The sequence below is a fragment of the Gopherus flavomarginatus genome, chromosome 9 (genome assembly GCF_025201925.1).
Source record: "Gopherus flavomarginatus isolate rGopFla2 chromosome 9, rGopFla2.mat.asm, whole genome shotgun sequence".
In the NCBI taxonomy this organism is placed as follows: domain Eukaryota; kingdom Metazoa; phylum Chordata; order Testudines; family Testudinidae; genus Gopherus; species Gopherus flavomarginatus.
In genome coordinates this window covers 73068731-73087649 of record NC_066625.1, presented here as the reverse complement: position 1 = coordinate 73087649, position 18919 = coordinate 73068731, and the positions used below count along the sequence as shown (strand labels likewise).

At 39.0% G+C, this 18919-nt stretch overlaps 1 protein-coding gene across 2 annotated transcripts in view; it reads left to right on the top strand.

The window, feature by feature from the left end:
- The window catches only part of ATP8B4 (ATPase phospholipid transporting 8B4 (putative)), a 156769-nt gene that overhangs the window by 77313 nt on the left and 60537 nt on the right, over positions 1 to 18919 (top strand). Inside the window, exons 10-12 of one of the 2 annotated variants that reach the window (XM_050966621.1) lie at positions 12944 to 13102; positions 15344 to 15432; positions 17149 to 17345. In XM_050966621.1, coding sequence (XP_050822578.1) covers positions 12944 to 13102; positions 15344 to 15432; positions 17149 to 17345 — 445 coding nt within the window. Of the gene's footprint in view, positions 1 to 12943; positions 13103 to 15343; positions 15433 to 17148; positions 17350 to 18919 lie in introns of those variants that run through there. The other variant, XM_050966622.1, reaches the window with a different exon arrangement.

Here is an 18919-nt window from a genome sequence, read left to right as displayed (position 1 = left end):
TCCCTGTCCCTGGTGTTCTCACCCATGGTAGCAAGCTGTGCTGACTACTTCACCTATTTTCTGCTGGACTCTTTTCACCAGCATTCATAAACAAGGAATATACTCTGAGAGCAGCTATCTGTCAGCTCTATGACTGCCAAGGACACCGAGGCCTTGATAAATGTCTGGTTGCAGTTCATTGTCCTCCAGTACCAGGAATTCATAGCTATTCCAGGAAGTTTCAGAGAGTCTGGCCTGGGCAGGTGTTCACTGTACTATATTGGGTATAGCCAGGCTCAGGACATACGTTCATGTTCAGCACAGCATATATGGACACCTGATATGGGTAAGGGGTACATGGATAAGCATACACATAGCTCTGTACAGGTATCCAGTCGCCAAAATAGATGTAGCCCATGAATCATCCTCTGAAAACTCTGAGGAGCAGTATGAACCACAGTGTTCTCCAGAGGCCTGAAAAAAAATTAGGATACTCCCACCATCCTGAGAATAAGAGACCCTTTGTCTTACGAGTGCAGTTAGGAAGTGTCATTCTTGATTGCCATCTAACCCGCAAGGTTTTGCTGTTCTTTGAGCATGTTTTCATTGTTTCTTTCCCTCATATCTCTCTTCTTGTTACTCCTTTGAATAAAAGCATGAATAGCAGCATCTTCAAAGTTCAGTTAAACTGCACCTATATTTATATTTTGGAATGTCTCAAAAGCCCAGTTTACAATTTTTATATTGTTATATGCTAGATATCTACTTTTAAACATCTTTCTGGATCCCATTAATACATTTGGTAACCTTTTGTAATAGAAATACTTACTACAACATTGAATTCTTCCAAATTAGCAAAGAAATTTTCAGTGGTTGTGTCATGTGATATTTTGGTTTGGCCAAAACAAATGACTTTTTTGCCCCACAAAATGCCTTTAAAAAGTTATTAGTTTAAGTAAATAGTATATGAAGCCAGCAAATTTTATTTAAAATACTTACTGAAATATTTATGGGGTCAGTTTTCCACTTACAATGTCATCATAGATAAACCTCAAAATGTTTGGAGGTCCTGTATAGTTGAGATAAGCATCCAAAAGTACACTGCACTTCTCAACTTCTTCATATTATTTTGGTCTTAAAAATCATAGCACAATATTTTGAGAACAAGTCTTATCATGAACGGCTTTCTGGTTCATTGGAGTATAACAACAATACTTTTTTGCATTGTGCTAGTACTTCAGTTTCTGGTCCTCAGTGAAAATGGAAAGTACAGAGGTACATCAGAGTGACTTGGGGTGAGGACAGGTGTGATTATAATATCATCTATTTCTGCTACATTGAGGTTGTAACTTTTGGTAGCACTCACTTGTAATTTAATTAAAAGCAAATGTCCTGACATAGAGCAAAAATTTAGACTTTAATAGCATAATTGTAAAATAATGAAAAATGACAACAGTCAGTTGCAGGTACATTAAAACATTTGTATCTTCTTTACCTGGGATTATACCATTTATTCAGGTATAATCCACTCCCCTGGGTAGGAGCCTTCCTGCTTGACACAAGCATATCATTCCAGTGCTAGCCTCCAAGTTTTAAGAAAGGCTCATATCTTAAGCCGCTGAAGCCAACTGAGGACAAAATGCAACCTCTGTTGTTTCATTTTCCAACTTCTGAAGAGTTTCCTTAGTTCCATGTATAGCTTTTGAAGCAAATGTTTGACCTTGTCAAGGGTTTTCTAGTTTGTTCACTAAAAAATGGATGCTTTTAACCTTGAAGTGTGAACAGGAGAATGTCAGCTGGTAATTCTGATTGACTGTCAATCCCAAATTCTCTTTATAGTTTTGTTCAGTTTCCAGTCTGGTTTTTTACCTACCATTGTCCAGAAATCACATTCACTTAAATTACATATATTTTAAAACAGAAAGGGATAAAGAACTGAAACAGAAGCTAGTTCAGGATAACCATGCAAAATGTTACTTCACGAACATAATAAACTTAAACTCCCCAAAGATTATACATGTTCATTAAAACAAAACGTAACTGTTCTACATCAGCATCTAGAATTGTTTCACATTCAGATTGAATTGACAGAGCCACACATGGATCTCCATGTGTCTGAGGGGGAGGGAGAGAGGGAAAGGGATGGTGGTTTGGCTTCCTCTGAAGCACTTTTCCTCCTTTTTAAATGAAATCCTACAAAGGAGTCTCCACAAGGACCAGGACTGAGCCAGAACATGGATGATTTTTCTGTAGAACCTCTTCCACACTGGAATTTTTTGGCTATTTTTGCAAGGTTAGCAGCAAGAGAGGAGAGCCAAGCTACCAAAGAGCTGGGTGGGAAATTATAAGGGTGCTGCTTGTGGTGTATTTATATGTGGGCAGACCTGGGTTTCCAGTGGATCTCTTAGATCCACAAATTTTGGGGACTAAGCCTCAATGTGTTCTGTTTGTGGTGGGGAGAGCGCACAAACTCCAAATCTCTGAAAATACAATCTGGTAAAAACTCCACAAAGGTGTTTCTCTACTTTCTACTTTCTCATTGGCCTTGGGGCCATCTGGCTCTTTGTTATTTGTATTTATTTAAAACTAACATTAATACAGTGTTTAATTTGTGAAATTGAGTACTCCTTACTGCAGGATTAACTCACATACATTGATTAAACTGTATATTTTATTATACAAATTATATAACAAAGATAAAAGTATAGAAAGAAAATTTGATGATTAAGGGACAAAAGTGCCCATGTTAAACTTTCATAGTTTTATAAACCTTCTGAATTTTCTTCTTCATAGAGGACTATAAAAAAGCCACGTTCAAAGTTCCTATCTTCAGTCATTTTTGAGGAATGCAACCACAGAAATTAAAATTGGATGGGCCTTCCCATCTCCTCCCTCCCCACCCCATGGTTAAACTGATTTTATTCAAATTTAATAAAAAATCACCTTTGTATTGAAAACAAAGCATGAAGATTTTAATGACCAACTGAAAAGGCATCTCAAATGTAATCATCTCAAATGCACCCATGCAGTTCACTATAAGTTTTACAAACACTTCTGGGAACAGGGGTTCCTTTGCAAGAGGCTTACAGTCTAACGCACACAACAGAGATGGAAAATCGGATAGCATAATGGATGCAGATGATGCCAGAGTGCTGGTTAATGTTCTTGATTAAGAAGAAGCAGGTTTACAAAGGGATTGGAAGGAACGAATAGTAGGCTGCTGCATACATAAAGGATTCTACTAAAAAGCACATGCGGTTTGTGAAGGAGATAAAAGGAATTCTGAGGTCAGAGGGCTGGACGGAAAGTAGGACATGTCAGTGGTGCAGAGCCTTGAAAGTGGGGACAAGGAACTTCAACTTGATGAAGCACAAGAAAGTGAGCTGTTTAAGGGAACTGAAGAGGGAGAGTTGACTTATGGCTGCAGTTTTGGATAGACAGAAAAGAGGAGATGGCGAGTAGCGATTCCAAATTGGAGGTTACAGTTATGGAAGCAAGCGATGGGCAAAGTATGGGTGAAAGATGTAGTAGCAGGAATAAAAGGTCAAGAATGAAATTTTAAATGTCTAAATTGATTAACTCTTATGCTTCATTTAGTGGGTGATAATGGTTTCATACACCAGTTTGACTATTTCTGTTATTATGAATCTGACAGCTTGGTTGAAAATCCACTGAAATCAGTGAAAGACTCCCACATGGATTACAGGAATACTGACACTCAATCAGCAGACAATAATCTTCTGTATTATCATGATTTTCATGGTAGCAAATGAAAATTTTATAACTTGTTGTTATGTCACTGTACTGGGAATCCATGTTTGAATCCATTGCTGTTTGAATCCATGTTTTAATTAAAATTTTATTTTTATACTTTAGTCAAAGTTGTTTGACGTAATCTAGAATGATATTTAAGGAAAATATGTCCTTAGTGTCTTGAAAAAGGTTTTTTAGGGCTTTGTTTAGACTTTATATGGAATTTATTGCTAAACTCATGCATGATTCCACTAACAAAGTTTCGTGGGAATAATTTTAGATTATTTCTATTAGTCCCCAAATCTGTGTTAAGTCTTTGTTTGGTAGATTTTGCTAAATATAGAGAACATAGAAGACAGTAGAAAGGCTATCTGCTGTAATGGTGTATTTAACAGTTTTCAATAACAATGAAAATGTGAGTTCAATGTCTTGAATAAATCTAATTCTTTGGATTGCAAACTGCTCTAGAGCCAATAAAAGAAGGGGTACATTTTTGTCTAAATAATTTATACAATTGGTAAACTCATATAAATGGTTCTAACACTGAATAAATATTTATATTGAACCAGCATTCTTTTTTTTCAGTTTCTTATTAGAATTTTATGGGCATTGAAGAGTTTTTCCAAGCAAAGAAAATCTAAAAATATACATCAGCTGCACATACTTCAGTCTGATTTCTTGGAGTAACTACAGTATATGCCTTTTCCCATTTAATGCTGTCTTTTTCATCTCCCTGATTTTTGACTGCTGTTGTGATCTGTTTTATGCAACTTATGACAAGTTTACATATTTTGCATGGCTGTTAATACTAAATTCTGTATCAGAGAAAGGTTTAGGAGTTCTTTTATAGGAAACATCCAGTACCTTGTGGTCATTCTGACAGCATATCATGCAACTGAAAAAGAGAAAAATAAAACATTTATGTTTAGCAAAATATCTATCCACATTTTAGTACTTCAGTTCTCGTGATAGTATACAGTGCTTGAAATATATTTATGCTTATTTTAATTTAAAACAGTCCACAAAAGGAGAAAGTGAAGGTAGTTCATGGGCATAAAATTTTTATTTGTTAAAAACTAAGAATATCAGATAGGGAAGCTCACTGTTAGTACTTTGCTATTATATAGCAAAGGATTACACCTTGCAGCATCTCGGAGAAGGACATATTATTACAGCCATTTTACAAATGACTAAACGGATAAAGATAAAGTGATTTGAGCTAGGTCATACAATAAATCCTTGGCAAGGCTCGAGAGAAAACTCAAGTCATAATTCCTAGTACCCAGCTGGAGCTGGTAGACAAACTCTCTCCTATTAACTACTGCATTAAGCAATTTTCATGTTAAAGTTTGGAAGGTTCTGAAATAATTAGTTAAATTTTCTAAGCATAACTGATATTTTTAAAAAAGATTCTCCCAATAATAAAGGATAGCTGCTTCCATATGCTCAAGTGGAAAGTGAGTTTTATGAAAAGGCTCCTCTTTCATCATACTAAAGCACTAGCAGAATCAGTATCTCCTTGATGAGAAAAGCCGTGTCAGCTGTTTTCTTTTTTTAAGATCGGTTACCTTGTGGCCTATTGCATCCATAGGGATATTCTTTGATTGGATTACTTTGACAGGATTACCAGCCTAGTGGAATGTGATCTACCTTGACTTGAGTAAGGCTTTTAACACAGTGCTGCATAGCATTCTCATAAGTAACCTAGGGAAATGAGGTCTAGATGAAATTACTATAAGGTGGCTGCACAGCTGATTGAAAAACCATACTCAAAGAGTAGTTATCAATGGTTTGCTGTCAAACTGGGAGGATGTATCTAGTGCGGTCCCACAGGGGTCAGACCCAGGTATGGTATTTAATAAAGACAAGTGCAAAGTACTTCACTTAGAAAGGAAAAATCAAATGCACAACTACAAAATGGAGATGTCTAAGTGGTAGTATTGCTGAAAATGATGTGGAGGTTATGGTGGACCAGAAACTGAATATGAGCTATCAATGTGATGCAGCTGCAAAAAAGGCTAATATCATTTTGGGGGGTATCAACAGGAGTGTTGTATGTTAGACACAGGAGGTAATTGTCCCGCTCTACTCAGCATTGGTGAGATCCCAGCTTGATACCTGTGTCCAATTCTGGGCACCAAATTTTAGGAAGGATGTGGACGAATGGAAAGAATCCAGAGGAAAGCAACAAAAATGATAATAGGTTTAGAAAACCTGATTTATGAGGGAAGGTTGAAAAAACTGGGCATATTTAATTTTGAGAAAAGAAGACTGAAGGACTACCTGATAAGTCTGTCTATATGTTAAGGTCTGTTATAAAGAGGATAGGGATCTACTGTTCTCCATGTCCACTGAAGGGTAGGACAAACAGTATTGGGCCTAATCTGCAGGGCCAGTGCAAGGAAGTTTCGCGCCCTAGGCGAAACTTCCACCTTCACCCCCCCCAGCCTGAAGTGTGTCCCCTTCCCCGTGGCAGCTCCCCGCACCCTGTGGTAGCTCCCCACCCCCTGGCCCGAGGAGCCCTGTGGTACCTCCCCATCCCAGCTCACCTCTGCTCCGCCTCCTCTCCAAGCATGACTGCGCAGTGGAACCCCCAGGCTGCCAGCTCCCAGCGGCGCGCTGACCGAGGGGGCCCCCTGGGCTGCCCGCTGCCACTGGCAGCTCAGACTCCCTCTCCATCCCAAGAGCAGCGGCAGCTCAACCACTTAAAAAAAATTGGGGGTGCTGCTTTTTGGCACCCCCAAATCTTGGTGCCCTAGGCAACCGCCTAGTCCGCCTAAATAGTTGCACCGGCCCTGCTAATCTGCAGCAAGGGAGCTTTGGGTTAGATATTGGGAAAAACTTGCCAACTATAACAATAGTTAAGCTTTGGAATAGGCTTCCAAGGAAGGTCGTGCAGTCCTCACCATTGGACAAATTGGACAAACACCTGTCAGTGATGGTCTAGGTTTACTTGGTCCTGCCATAGCACAGGGGACTGAACTTGATGACTTCTCGAGGTCCCTTCCAGTCCTGCCTTTCTGTGATTCTATATTGGCGGGCCACACAGGTAATTCCAAGATGTATTAATAGACAGACATGGTATGCTAAAAAGTAGGCAACACATTCTTTGCTTAGGCTTATAAACAATCAACACAATTTAGAAGATTGGCCTATGTGTTCAGATACCAGTGTGGTGAGCACTGTATAAATAATCTGTACTAGATAGACTAAATGCTAAATAATCCTCAAAAGCTTTATTCTGTTGAGATCCCGAAGTTCATGCAGTTTTCTGAAATGTAAAAAAATGGGACTGAGACTTTTTCCTCTAAACATTGGGCTGGAAATCTTGCAAACAGCTTTGTAGTAAGATCTCCAGTAATTGACTGTTTTGGCTGGAAAAAGCATGAAAACAGCTTTTCTTGTAATAGATTGGAATTTCCACTTCACATACTAACACAAATCGGGGACCAAAGTACATACTCTGGATTTAATAGTGGAAGAAGGGGAGAAATATAATCTGAAATATAAATGACCTAGTAGATCTGGGATTTTTGACAATTTTTAAAACCATTCTCTCTCAGGCAGGCAGTACAAGCATTATGCCAAGTTTCAGTCCACAGCAAATTTTTATGGGCAACTTCTAACCCTAGAAAGTAGGAAATATGAGTAAACTGTGACATAACTGTGGGACCAAGCCATTGTTACAAAGGTCATGCCAAAGATGTTGTTTTCAAAGTAGAAACAAAATCTATCAAAAAGGAAAAGAAATGGTTCATGAAGTAGGACAGCCTGGTGAGAGGTCTTAAAATATGGGAGACAATAGCCATTGTTTGTGTAACTGCAAATGAAAAGGCTCCTCCTTCCCCATAACAAACTACACAAATCTGGTTAGTTTGGGTGAAGCCAAATGTGCATGAGGTTTTATAATAGCAAATTTCTGAACAGCATGTTAAGCTACACAGAATTTAGCAGTCTGACATTGTCCTGTGCAGTCCAATTTTTCACATTTTATGTTGGGCCAAACTCTCAGGGCATGAGAATTAAGGACAGATGCACTTTGAATTTGGGATGTGACCAAATCCAGGGGCAATTCATTTGCATGCATATCACCTTTGTATAAGTGGGTGGCCCGTTCTGTCACTCTCTGCATTCTCTTCCTACAAGCTGTAGGCTGTCATTTCTGTTTTCACTCCAAAAGCACTAAGCCCAGTTGGCTGCTACAGGAGTTTGTTTTTGCCTTACATCACATGATGTGCAAGATGCCATTAATGGAATTCTTTTAGAATATCTCGCCATCTGCAGCACAGGACTGTGTGTTTACTGTTTTTTCCAAATTTGAGCATTTTCTAATCCGGACCATGGAACAAATTAAACAAGAGTAGTGAAAAAATCTTAGGACAGCTGAAAATAATCACTGGCATTCCTATACACTTTCTAAATAAACACAAGCTGTACCCTGGTTAATCATGTACCACATTTATCTGAAGCACCAATTTTCAGACTGATATAGACGACATTTAACCAGCTGAACTTTTACACTTTCAACCAAAGTATGAAGAGAAATGCAGAATACAGCCTATGTTCTACCTTAATATTACTAAGTATCAGAGGGGTAGCCGTGTTAGTCTGGATCTGTAAAAGCAGCAAAGAGTCCTGTGGCACCTTATAGACTAACAGACGTTTTGGAGCATGAGCGTTCCAGGGTGAATACCCACTTCATCGGATGCATTAATATTACTGAAAATGTGGCCTGGCTTACACAATGACAGGGAATTAGGTACTCCTTCACCAACAGGAAAGTGGAAACGTGAACCTTAAAAAAAAAAAACAAACAACCCACCCTCTCACTATGCAAAAACCTTAAAGAGGATCTCTGGTAGGTAAAGGTTTCAAAGGGCAGGGGCCATCTTTCCACTCCTAATGCTCAACTTTAATTCCTGGATGTCAAGATCGTCAAAGAAAACTCTAGCCTCTCCTCCAGGTGTTTTCTTAGGGTACGTGTACATGACAAAAGAAAACAAACCAAGCCAAAAAAAAATCAGTGGCAGTGAGTCTCAGAGCCCGGGCCTACAAACTTGGGCTTGTGACGCTCATGCTACTGTGCTAAAAATAACCGTGTGGACATTTGGGCTCAGGCTGGAGGTTGCGTTCCGAAACCTACATCCTTCCCTGGGCTTCAGAGCCCAACTCCAGCCGGAGCCTGCATGTCTACAAGGCTGTTCTTAGTGCTGTACTGTGAGCTCTGTGAGCCTGAGTAGGTAGACCTGGGCTCTATAACTCACTGCAGTGAAGTGGTTTTTTTGGCTTGTAGATAAACCTTCTGTAATAATGTTTGTCCAAAGGATAACGATTCTTGGCAGGCAAACGTAGAGAAATGGGTCCTAAAAAGCAAAGGGACACTTTCCTCATGATACAGGAGCTACTTTGTTTTAAAATCAAAGGTACGGTTGTGACATTCCCCTCTGGAGTTATTCGGACTGGTGATCTGCTAGGTCACTTCAGTCCTTTACTCTGGGAGCCAGCCTTACCCTGCTCTGCTGTGAGAATCCCCACTCCTGAGCTGTTCATGCACAGCCTCTGGCATGTAACCTGTTCCCAGGTACTTGCAACCGAATGACGCTAGCCAATGTCTCTGGTCCCAGACACAACCCTAGGAATCTCCGTCTTGCAGTGTCCGGTTATGCCCACTAACCATTGCAAGCTTATATGAGTTTGTCAATTTAATAAAAATTGATATGTACCAGGCCTGTTATCTCAAGGGGATTCTCTGACACACTTCAAAACAAACACACTGCTTCAGGTAGAATAAACAAACATTTATTCACTACAAAGATAAATTTTAAGTGATTATAAATCACAGCATAACAAGTCAGATTTAGTCAAATAAAAGCAAAACACATTCTAAGATGATCTTAACACTTTCAGTGCTCTTACAAACTTAGATGCTTCTCACCGCAGGCTGGCTGGTGGCTCTTCAGCCAGGCTCTCCCCTTTGATCAGTGCTTCAGTCTCTTGGTGTGATGTCTGTAAATATAGGTGGAAGAAGAGGAAGAGCATGGCAAACGTCTCTTCCTTTTATCATGTCCTTTCCTCCCTCTTGGCTTTGCGCATCGCCCCCCTCAGAGTCAGATGAGCATTACTGAGTCTCTGCAAGCAAGGTTGAGCAATTCCCCTGGTATGGCTTCATGCAGGTGAGTCATTGCATTGTAGCTCCCTTGCTGGACAATGGTTGTTGATGGGTTGATTGACACCCTGCCCGGGTGTTGGTTACTTTCCTTGCTGTTGCCTCTGGGGAGCTAATATCTGGCTGATTACCCCAACTTACAGCATATTTTAGTGACAACAATTCTCATTACTTCATAGGCATTAATGATATACATATTGTGGAGAATAATGGAAGGAGGAAGCACACGTCAGGGCCCTAATGGGGCTCTGGGTGATCGCTGCTTCCCACCACCCAATGCAGATGTAATGAGGTTGAGTAGTGTCCACAAAAGAAAAACTAAACAACTAATTATTCCTCAAGAAAGGTTTTTAATGACTTATGACTATAAAGACAACACAGACAGAATAAGAAAAACAGAATTAAAGACCAGAACTGAGTGAGGATTAATACAGATGCCAAGTTATACTGGAGACAAACACAAGTGCAAGTAATATTAGGTACTTACTACTATTTTTAATACTGCAGCATTGAGATAACCTAAGATCAAATTATTCTGACACTACCACTTTTAATACTGTAGTGTCAGTACAACCTGAGATCAAACCAGTGGACTTCTTCAATCCGAAACCTTACCCTGCATTCTTCCAAAGATATATTACCTTCAGTCAACCGTTTTCTGCACTGGCCAGGCACAGATAGTTGGTGAAGCACAAGTCCCTTCAGTTCAGGGGCTGTATGTGAGCCTGACAAAGAGTGATCTCTTTTAGGGCAACACACACACACACACACACACACACACACACACACACACACACACACACACACACACACACACACACACACACACACACACACACACACACACACACACACTTGTGTCTTTACACCTTCTTTTATACAGTATTTGCTGGCCATGTTTGGAAGCAGGTCAACCAATTAGGTTAGGCCAAATCTTTAATGTGGTTAGCGTTGTCTGTATAATTTATGTTTACTTATTTTCTTGTAGCCAATTGTTTTAAATATGATTAATGTGGGTTAGACAAGCTGTGCCCAAGGGGTACAACTTATTTCACTTTATAGGAGTCAGTATAATGTGTTATCGGGTTGCAGCGCGTTTTGACCTCAACCCTGTTTCCTTTTGCAAAGCTTACTTTTTAAAGCTAATTTTACAAGGCTTGCTTTGTGAAACTTCTGGAAGTTTTAGACCTAACTGACAATACTATTGTTCATTTTAAGCTTAACAATACTCTTGTTCAAATTATTCACACATATATGGATAGAGAAATGATTCTATGATTCTGTATACATACACCTCTACCCCGATATAACGCGACCTGATGTAACATGAATTCAGATATAACGCAGTAAAGCAGCGCTCCGGGGGGGCAGGGCTGCATGCTCTGGTGGATCAAAGCAAGTTCGATATAACGCGGCTTCACCTATAATGTGATAAGATTTTTTGTCTCCTGAGGACAGCATTATATCAGAGTAGAGGTGTATATGGATAGAGAAATGACTTTCAGCAGATCATAACCTTTCCCCTGATACCTTACAAGACATGCTTTGTACGTAAGATCACGATTACATGAAAATGAGGAATATGGGGATTACAGCACGCCTCCCCAAGGTATAGAATGTCACAGGGTTTATTGGTGGTCAATTTTTTCTTTCCTTTTCTCAGCCTATTTAATTTTCTATGGACTTTAACCATAGTTCTTTATCTGTAGCAGAGAACAGAATCTTGCCTCTCTCTGTCAGCTGGCAGTGCTGTTGACCAAAAAGTATGCATACAAGAACAGTGCAGAAAGCTTTTTCCTTCCCACTGCTCCAAAGATCCAGCTTGCCACTTATTTGAGTTCCAGTCTGCAGGGGCACTGACATCAATAATTGCCAGTTACTGCAAAACTGCCACGCTACTTTATACTAGTAGGCCAGATTAATATCAGTATTACTAGGTGTTTCATTAGGGAATGATAATGTGATCTGTTTTATAGGGCATTGGGCTGGGAGTCAAGAGACCTCAGTTAATTCTCTGTTTGGCCAGTGATCTGCTGTGTGACCTCTGGCAAATCATTTCACTTTTTTGTGTCTCTGTTTCCACTTCTACCGTTCCGTCTGTCTTGACTGTTTAGATTGTAAACTCTCTGGGGCAGAGACTGTGTCTCATTATATGATTGTACAGTGCTTAGCACAATGGGGTCCTGATCTCAGTTCGGGCATCTAGGCACTACTGTAAATAAACAATAAACTTAATAGTATTAATGTATGTAGCTACAGAGTGATGTTCCTTCCTAGGTTTTAAATGCCACTGAATCTTTGATTGTTGTTGTATAAAAGATCTGGTTAGTTTTTCAGCCTGGTCTTCCTACAAATTTATTTTGGTATAGCTACCTCTGTCAGGGCTGTGAAAAATCCACACACCCCTGAGAGATGTATATCTACTAACCCAACCCTTAGTATAGATCAGTGCTAAGTCAATTTCTGAGAATCTTCTGTAGACTAGCTACCACATCTTGGAGAGGTGGATTACCTACACCAGTGTTTCCCAATTGTGGGATATGCCTTGTGTAGGGAAAGCCCCTAGCGGGCCGAGCTGGTTTGTTTACCTGCCACGTCCACGTCTGGCCAATCGTGGCTCCAACTGGCCATGATTTACCGCTCCAGGCCAATGGGAGCTGCTGGAAGCGGTGGTCAGTATGTCTCTTGGCCAGCGCTGCTTCCAGCAGCCCCCATTGGCCTGCAGCAGCTAACCGCAGCCAGTGGGAGCCGCAATCGGCCAGACCTGCGTACGTGGCAGGTAAACAAACTGGCTCTGCCCGCCAGGGGCTTTCCCTACACAAGCGGCGTCCCAAGTTTGGGAAACTCTGACCTACACTAATGGGAGAAGTGATCTTGTCAGTGAAAGTTGTGTCTACAATGAAGCACTACAGTGGTGCAGCTGCAGTGTCTGAAGTGTAGACAAGCCTGAAGAATGTTATCCCAGAAACTTCTAGTTAGTGTAAAATGTTATCCTGGTAAACTGTGTGTTAAAGGTTGATAAGAATTTAATTTTTCACTTTACAGGTGATGTTGTCTGTGAACCTCCTAACAACAAGCTGGATAAATTCACAGGAGTTCTTTTCTGGAAAGATAATAGGTACTCGCTCAATAATGAACAGATGCTGCTACGAGGTTGTGTGTTGAGAAACACAGGCTGGTGCTTTGGAATGGTTATTTTTGCTGGTAAGACCAACCTTTATAGATTAACAGCAGTTTTAACCCCTAGTGTGCTCAAATACTAGTACCCTGTATAATGGCTATGTATCGTTATGGCTTGGTGTCTCTAATGGCTGGCATAGATATTCCACATTCAGATAGATCCTTTCATCTTAGGATAACAGAAATATTTTACAAAGTTTATAGGTCCTCGTTTTACAGATGGGCTGAAAAGCGAGGCATGGAGAGGTTAGCTGTCTTGACCGAAGTGTCACAGTGATCCATTTGAATTTATCAGTGTATACAAGCATCTTAAACTTTAGTTGTCCCTGAGGGTGTCAGTGTTCCAAAGTCCTGAACAAAAATGTAATAAATATGAAAGTAATGGATCAGCCTTGCAAAACTGTCATGACTTTACCAGTCCGAGCAGAAAGTGTACTTTCCTGTCCATTTACCATGATGTCTGATGAAAGAGCTAATGATATTTTACTCGCTCAGAGCAAATCGCAAGTAGAATTTTACAAGAATGCAATAGGTGCTCACAAATATATTACAAAATTTCATATGTCCTAGTAATGCAAAGAAACTGAGACAAGGAAAATCCTGACATTAGGAATGATATCGGAAAGTATAGATAGTGATTAGGTCTGGCAGATGCAACACATTGGGATGTTGTTGTAAAATTGCCCACCAATTAAGGGGAAGATGGACTTCTATTCCACGTCAACATATAATGGTTGGGTAAAGGAAGGAAGTTAGGGAAGGCTGATATTATGTTGACACAAAATTTATGTAATACCAAACAAAATGTGTGTGTGTCTAGATATGTAGATAAAAGTTGTGTATATTTAAATTTCTTCCTTATCCAACCTTTGTTAGTCCTCTTCTTATGTTTTAAGCTCTTTGATGGATGGAGTGTGTCTATCTTTGGGTTTACACCTAATGTAATGAATACCAGTTCTTGACTGGGCACGGTGGGTACTAACCTATTATACACGTTTAATAATAGTAATAATAGAGGGAACCTCAGGATGAATTTAAACTATACATATATTTAATGATATATGAGGTAATTACATTCCGTATAGTCAAATTAAGACATTGTGCAAATCAATATCCATCTGACATGAATCAGAGTCCTTGGCTATACTATAATTATCAATCAAGAAGAATTTACATTTAAAACCCACACCCGAAAAAAGACATCCCAGCTCTTCGTGAATAATCTTAGCTATGTGTTTGCTGCAAATATGTATGTAGAGTACTGCTGGTTTTAAATTCATGGGCAATGCCCAGATGTGTCAGAACACATATATCTGTACCTAGAATGTAGCCAATAAATTGGTTGGGCCAGGTTCATTTGCTCTTTAGTTGAGCATGTCCTTGTTCTTAGATTTTTGGAATTAAAAAGGACCTCAGTTTTGAGGAGCTTTTATGAATTCTGTGGCCTGCCATCAAACAGCAGCTTGCTGATGTGCCTTGAAGAGCACTCTCTTCATTCATGTGGAGGTTAATACACGTTACTTTACATACTCAGTAGTCTTCAGTGACATAAAAGTTGACTATATTCCATGTAAGCCCAGCAGAGGGGAAGTTTGGCTTGAACAACCACACATAATGAGAGGAGAGGCTGAGTGCTTGCTTTGTTGTGGGCTAGCATTACAGAACTTGTGGAAACTTAACGAATGAATAAAATAATAACAAGAATTAGCACTTCTGTATCACCTTCCAGTTGAGCATCTCAAAGTGCATTACAGATATTAATAAAATTTAAGCCCCAGAAAACCCTGCTTAGGTAGGTAAGTATGATTCCCATTTTATAGATGAGGAAACAGAAGCTCAGAGAGGTAATGTGTAATGAGGTGTAAGGAAGTCTGGGGCAGAAGCAAGTGAAGAACACAGAACAGCTTGTTCCTAATTTTGTAGTTTTATGTGAATAAAGTCCTTGGAAATTACCTCAGTCTGGAATGAAATATTTTTGGAGCAATCAGATTTTAAATTAGATGATAATTTTCACCCCCCAGCCTAACCACCATTCTACAACTGTGGAGTATTTTTCAGAATTTATTGTGAAAACTCAGGAATGCTTTTAGACAATTACAATTTGCAAAATGATATCTGTTTTTAGAATTTATTTCTTGCATATGCATTAGAAAGAAGTAGCTTCAATATGTGTATTTTTTAAAAATTCAGTAATGTATTTAATAATTTTAGTAAATAACTGATCATGTAATGATTTAAAAAAAGATTTGTTACTTTTTTTTATAGGCCCTGACACTAAATTAATGCAAAACAGTGGTAGAACTAAATTTAAAAGAACAAGCATTGACCGGCTGATGAATACTTTAGTATTATGGGTAAGTTATTATAGTCAGTTCAGGAAAAATCAGTGGGCATTGCATCCACATAATTAATCTACTCTACTAAATTATCATTTCAGATATCATGGAATTATCTGTATCAGTAGATAACTCTGGACAGTGTACGATACCAATATGAAAGCATTGCAGCACAGATGCATACATAAGCTTGAAAGACACACGTTTATCCATCTTGAAGACCATTATATGTCACTGAGCACTCCTGCATACAGGAGTATTTACAAGCCGTAGCAATCCATTATTCTTTAGGGCAGGATCTTTTCATGAGGCCGCTGGTATGGTGAACTAAAGACAAATGCACAGAAAGATTTTACAGCAATTTTTCTTATCTCTCACCATCGTTCTGATTCCTAAACTTCAGTGAGAACAGTATTGTACCTTTCCTGTTAATTTGGTTTTCGTGACAGGTTATCCACAGGTAGTGAAGATCAGATGCAGAAATCTGTAACTAGGAACCTTCAGTGGACTGAGTATTTCACTTTTGTGTCAAACTTGGTCTCTACGATTAAAGCTAAGGATATATCCAAATTCCTTATGGTTACGTAGTGAAACAAAATATTGCAGTTTTGGCATAGGCAGACTTCAAAGCTACTACTTTTTAAAGTGTTGCATTTTTGATCATGGAAGAAATTATGGAGTTGCAGAAACTTTTTAGCGGAGTAAATCCAAAGATTCATAGATGAGGTTGTGGATGAAGAGAGATGCTTTCATGTGAAAAATAGTGAAATTTTTCCAACATGGCTAAATACTACTCAAATTTTTAAAGTTATTTATATCTCTTCTCTACCAACGTGCTATTAAAATTAATCCTTTACCGATGACTTAGAAAAACACATCTTAAACCAAACTTTTATAAGAATGCTCACAGCAAGTGCTCATTGAGGTTTTTGTTATTTACCACAACAATAAAAAAAACACCTTTTTGCCAACTCTTCTAATAACTGCACCTATTTGTAGTTCATGTACAATATAGGATTTTAATGATGTTGGGCCAGATCCTAATGTCTTCACTATTGACTAGATTTGCCTTTAGAACACAGCCCATAGAAAGTAGCAGTGTAGAACTACATCATCTGGGGAGCCCATCCAGAGATATTGTGTCTCAGGAAGGCAGGATGGCACCCAGAGCTCCCCAGCATGCATGGGGAGTGTGCGTATGGTTACAACAATTTTATGTGATGCATCTTAAACGCCCTAACACTGCACTGTAACTGTTCCATGACCCAGAGCAGAGGGAGATAGGGATCTAGCCTCCCTTTGACTCCGGACTGCAATTTGGCTTCTCCCCCTGTGCAAAGCAGGCACACTCATACATGTATGTACATACATACACATACGTGCTGTGCACTCGCGAAAGGGTCGAGGGAACATGGGCTCTGGTTTGTACATAGCCAATATCGAGACAAACTGGGTAAGGAATGGGGACTAACTGGAGACCAACTAATTACGGACTCAGAATTTGGGCCTTTATTTAGGGCAAAGAACAGCAAAGTGAGATTTTCCACTCATCTTATTAGAGATGAAATATTCTTTGCCTTGTGTAGTTCTGTTTTGGATCTTAAGCCACTTGTTTACTTAGACTGAGCAATACCAATATGTATCTATAGGTGAAATGTATCCTTTCCATGTATCCATTTTAGGAAATAGCACACATTTTGAAAAACCTAGCCAGTTCTGCTATTCTCGTTTCAGATCTTTGGCTTTTTGGTATGTATGGGAATAATTCTGGCAATAGGAAATTCAATATGGGAACAACAGGTTGGGGCCCATTTCAGAATTTACCTTTACTGGAGTGAAGTGGTGAACAGTTCTGTATTTTCAGGATTTCTCACATTTTGGTCATACATTATCATACTCAACTCAGTTGTGCCTATTTCCCTGTATGTGAGGTAAGATGAGAGATTATGATTTTATAAAGCATTTAAATATTAATGACTTTTTCACTTCAACTTTTTTTCTTAATTGCAATGTTATGCTTTATCCCGTTAATTTTTGTGCTTTAAAACTTGATCTGCTGTGTACTTCGTACATAAGAAACCTAAACCTTTTATGGAAATAATGCTTAGAATTGGAGAATAGCTCTTTCTTTCTTCCTTCCTTTCTTTTCTAGAATTCATTGTCATTGAATTATGTCAACTCTTTTGTTTCCTCCTTGCTTTGCTCTTCAAGAGCTGACAGGTAAGCGGTGGTGGACATCCGTCACGTCCTGCACCTGAGCTTTGGTTTGAGAAATAGCAACGGATTCATCACCTTTGTGATATTTTTGTTGTTCATCTTTTCCTCAGAATGTCCTTGATGTGCATATTTAATTTTTCTTCCTTAAACGTTGAGTCCTTATGTACAAATTTCCTTTGATCTCACTCTGAACCAGATTATTGAGAGGGTATTATTCCTTAACTAAGGTTCCTGTTCACACAATTTTTACATTATTCCAGGACCTCTTAAAGTTCAAAAATATAGCAGTTAAAATCCACAATGTATATTATATGACGGCTAATCTCATATTTTCAGTTATTCTTAAAACCACCGTCTTTCGCCTTGCTAATATTGACATTACAGTTAGACAATCTGTAGGATAGAAAATTAGCAGAATGATTCAAAATAGTTTTCTGGCTCCTTCAGGCATCAAATCCATGTTAATAAAATTGATGCAGTGTTTGTCAGTTGCTGAATATTTCTGCTGGATTATGGGTAAGTGTAGTGGATTAAGAGTAGTGTTTACAGTGTTGGAGCTTCTAATACATTGCCTCACTCTGTCACTAAGAAGTAAATCGTGTGCTTGATTGAGGCATGTACGATAGAGGAAATAAAAAGAGTATTGTCATGGTTGACAGGGCCAAAATGTAAACAGGCTCATAAAAATAATGGGTATAGCAGAGTGAAGTTGTGATCTTTTTATCCTTCAGTGTTCTTTTTAAATGTACTAAGAGCTTTCCAGTACTTTCTCCCCACAGTTAAACTGTGTCCGTTCCCCCTAAGCTGGCTATGTTTATATGAAAAAAGCGCTATTTTCTGTTTAAAGTTTTTATAATCTTATTTCTTATTACTAGAAGCACACGCTGTTTTAATTTTTAAAGTTACTTGCTTACTTGGCTATGATGCTTACAGGTCCCTGCTAGTAGTGATCAGTGGTATATATGTCTCCATGTACTTGTACACATTAAATTAGATTTTTAAAGTTAAAAAAACAACAGCCTTGTGGTAGAGTGAATGAGTTGCATGTGCAACCTCTCTCTTCTCTCTGCTCCAAGTGGCAGTCAGAAAATATAAATGCCAAGATGCGGGCAATCTGCTTCCTGCAGTGGCATCTGGCTACAGTGGACTCCACCACAAATTGCTTATGGTACTTTGGAACGGTGGTAAGAACAGGGTATTTGTAAGCTATTTCCTACTGACTCATCTTACGTTTTGAAGATTTTTGTATCCAATTATGGAGTCTGAGGCACAACCAGTTCCTAACCCA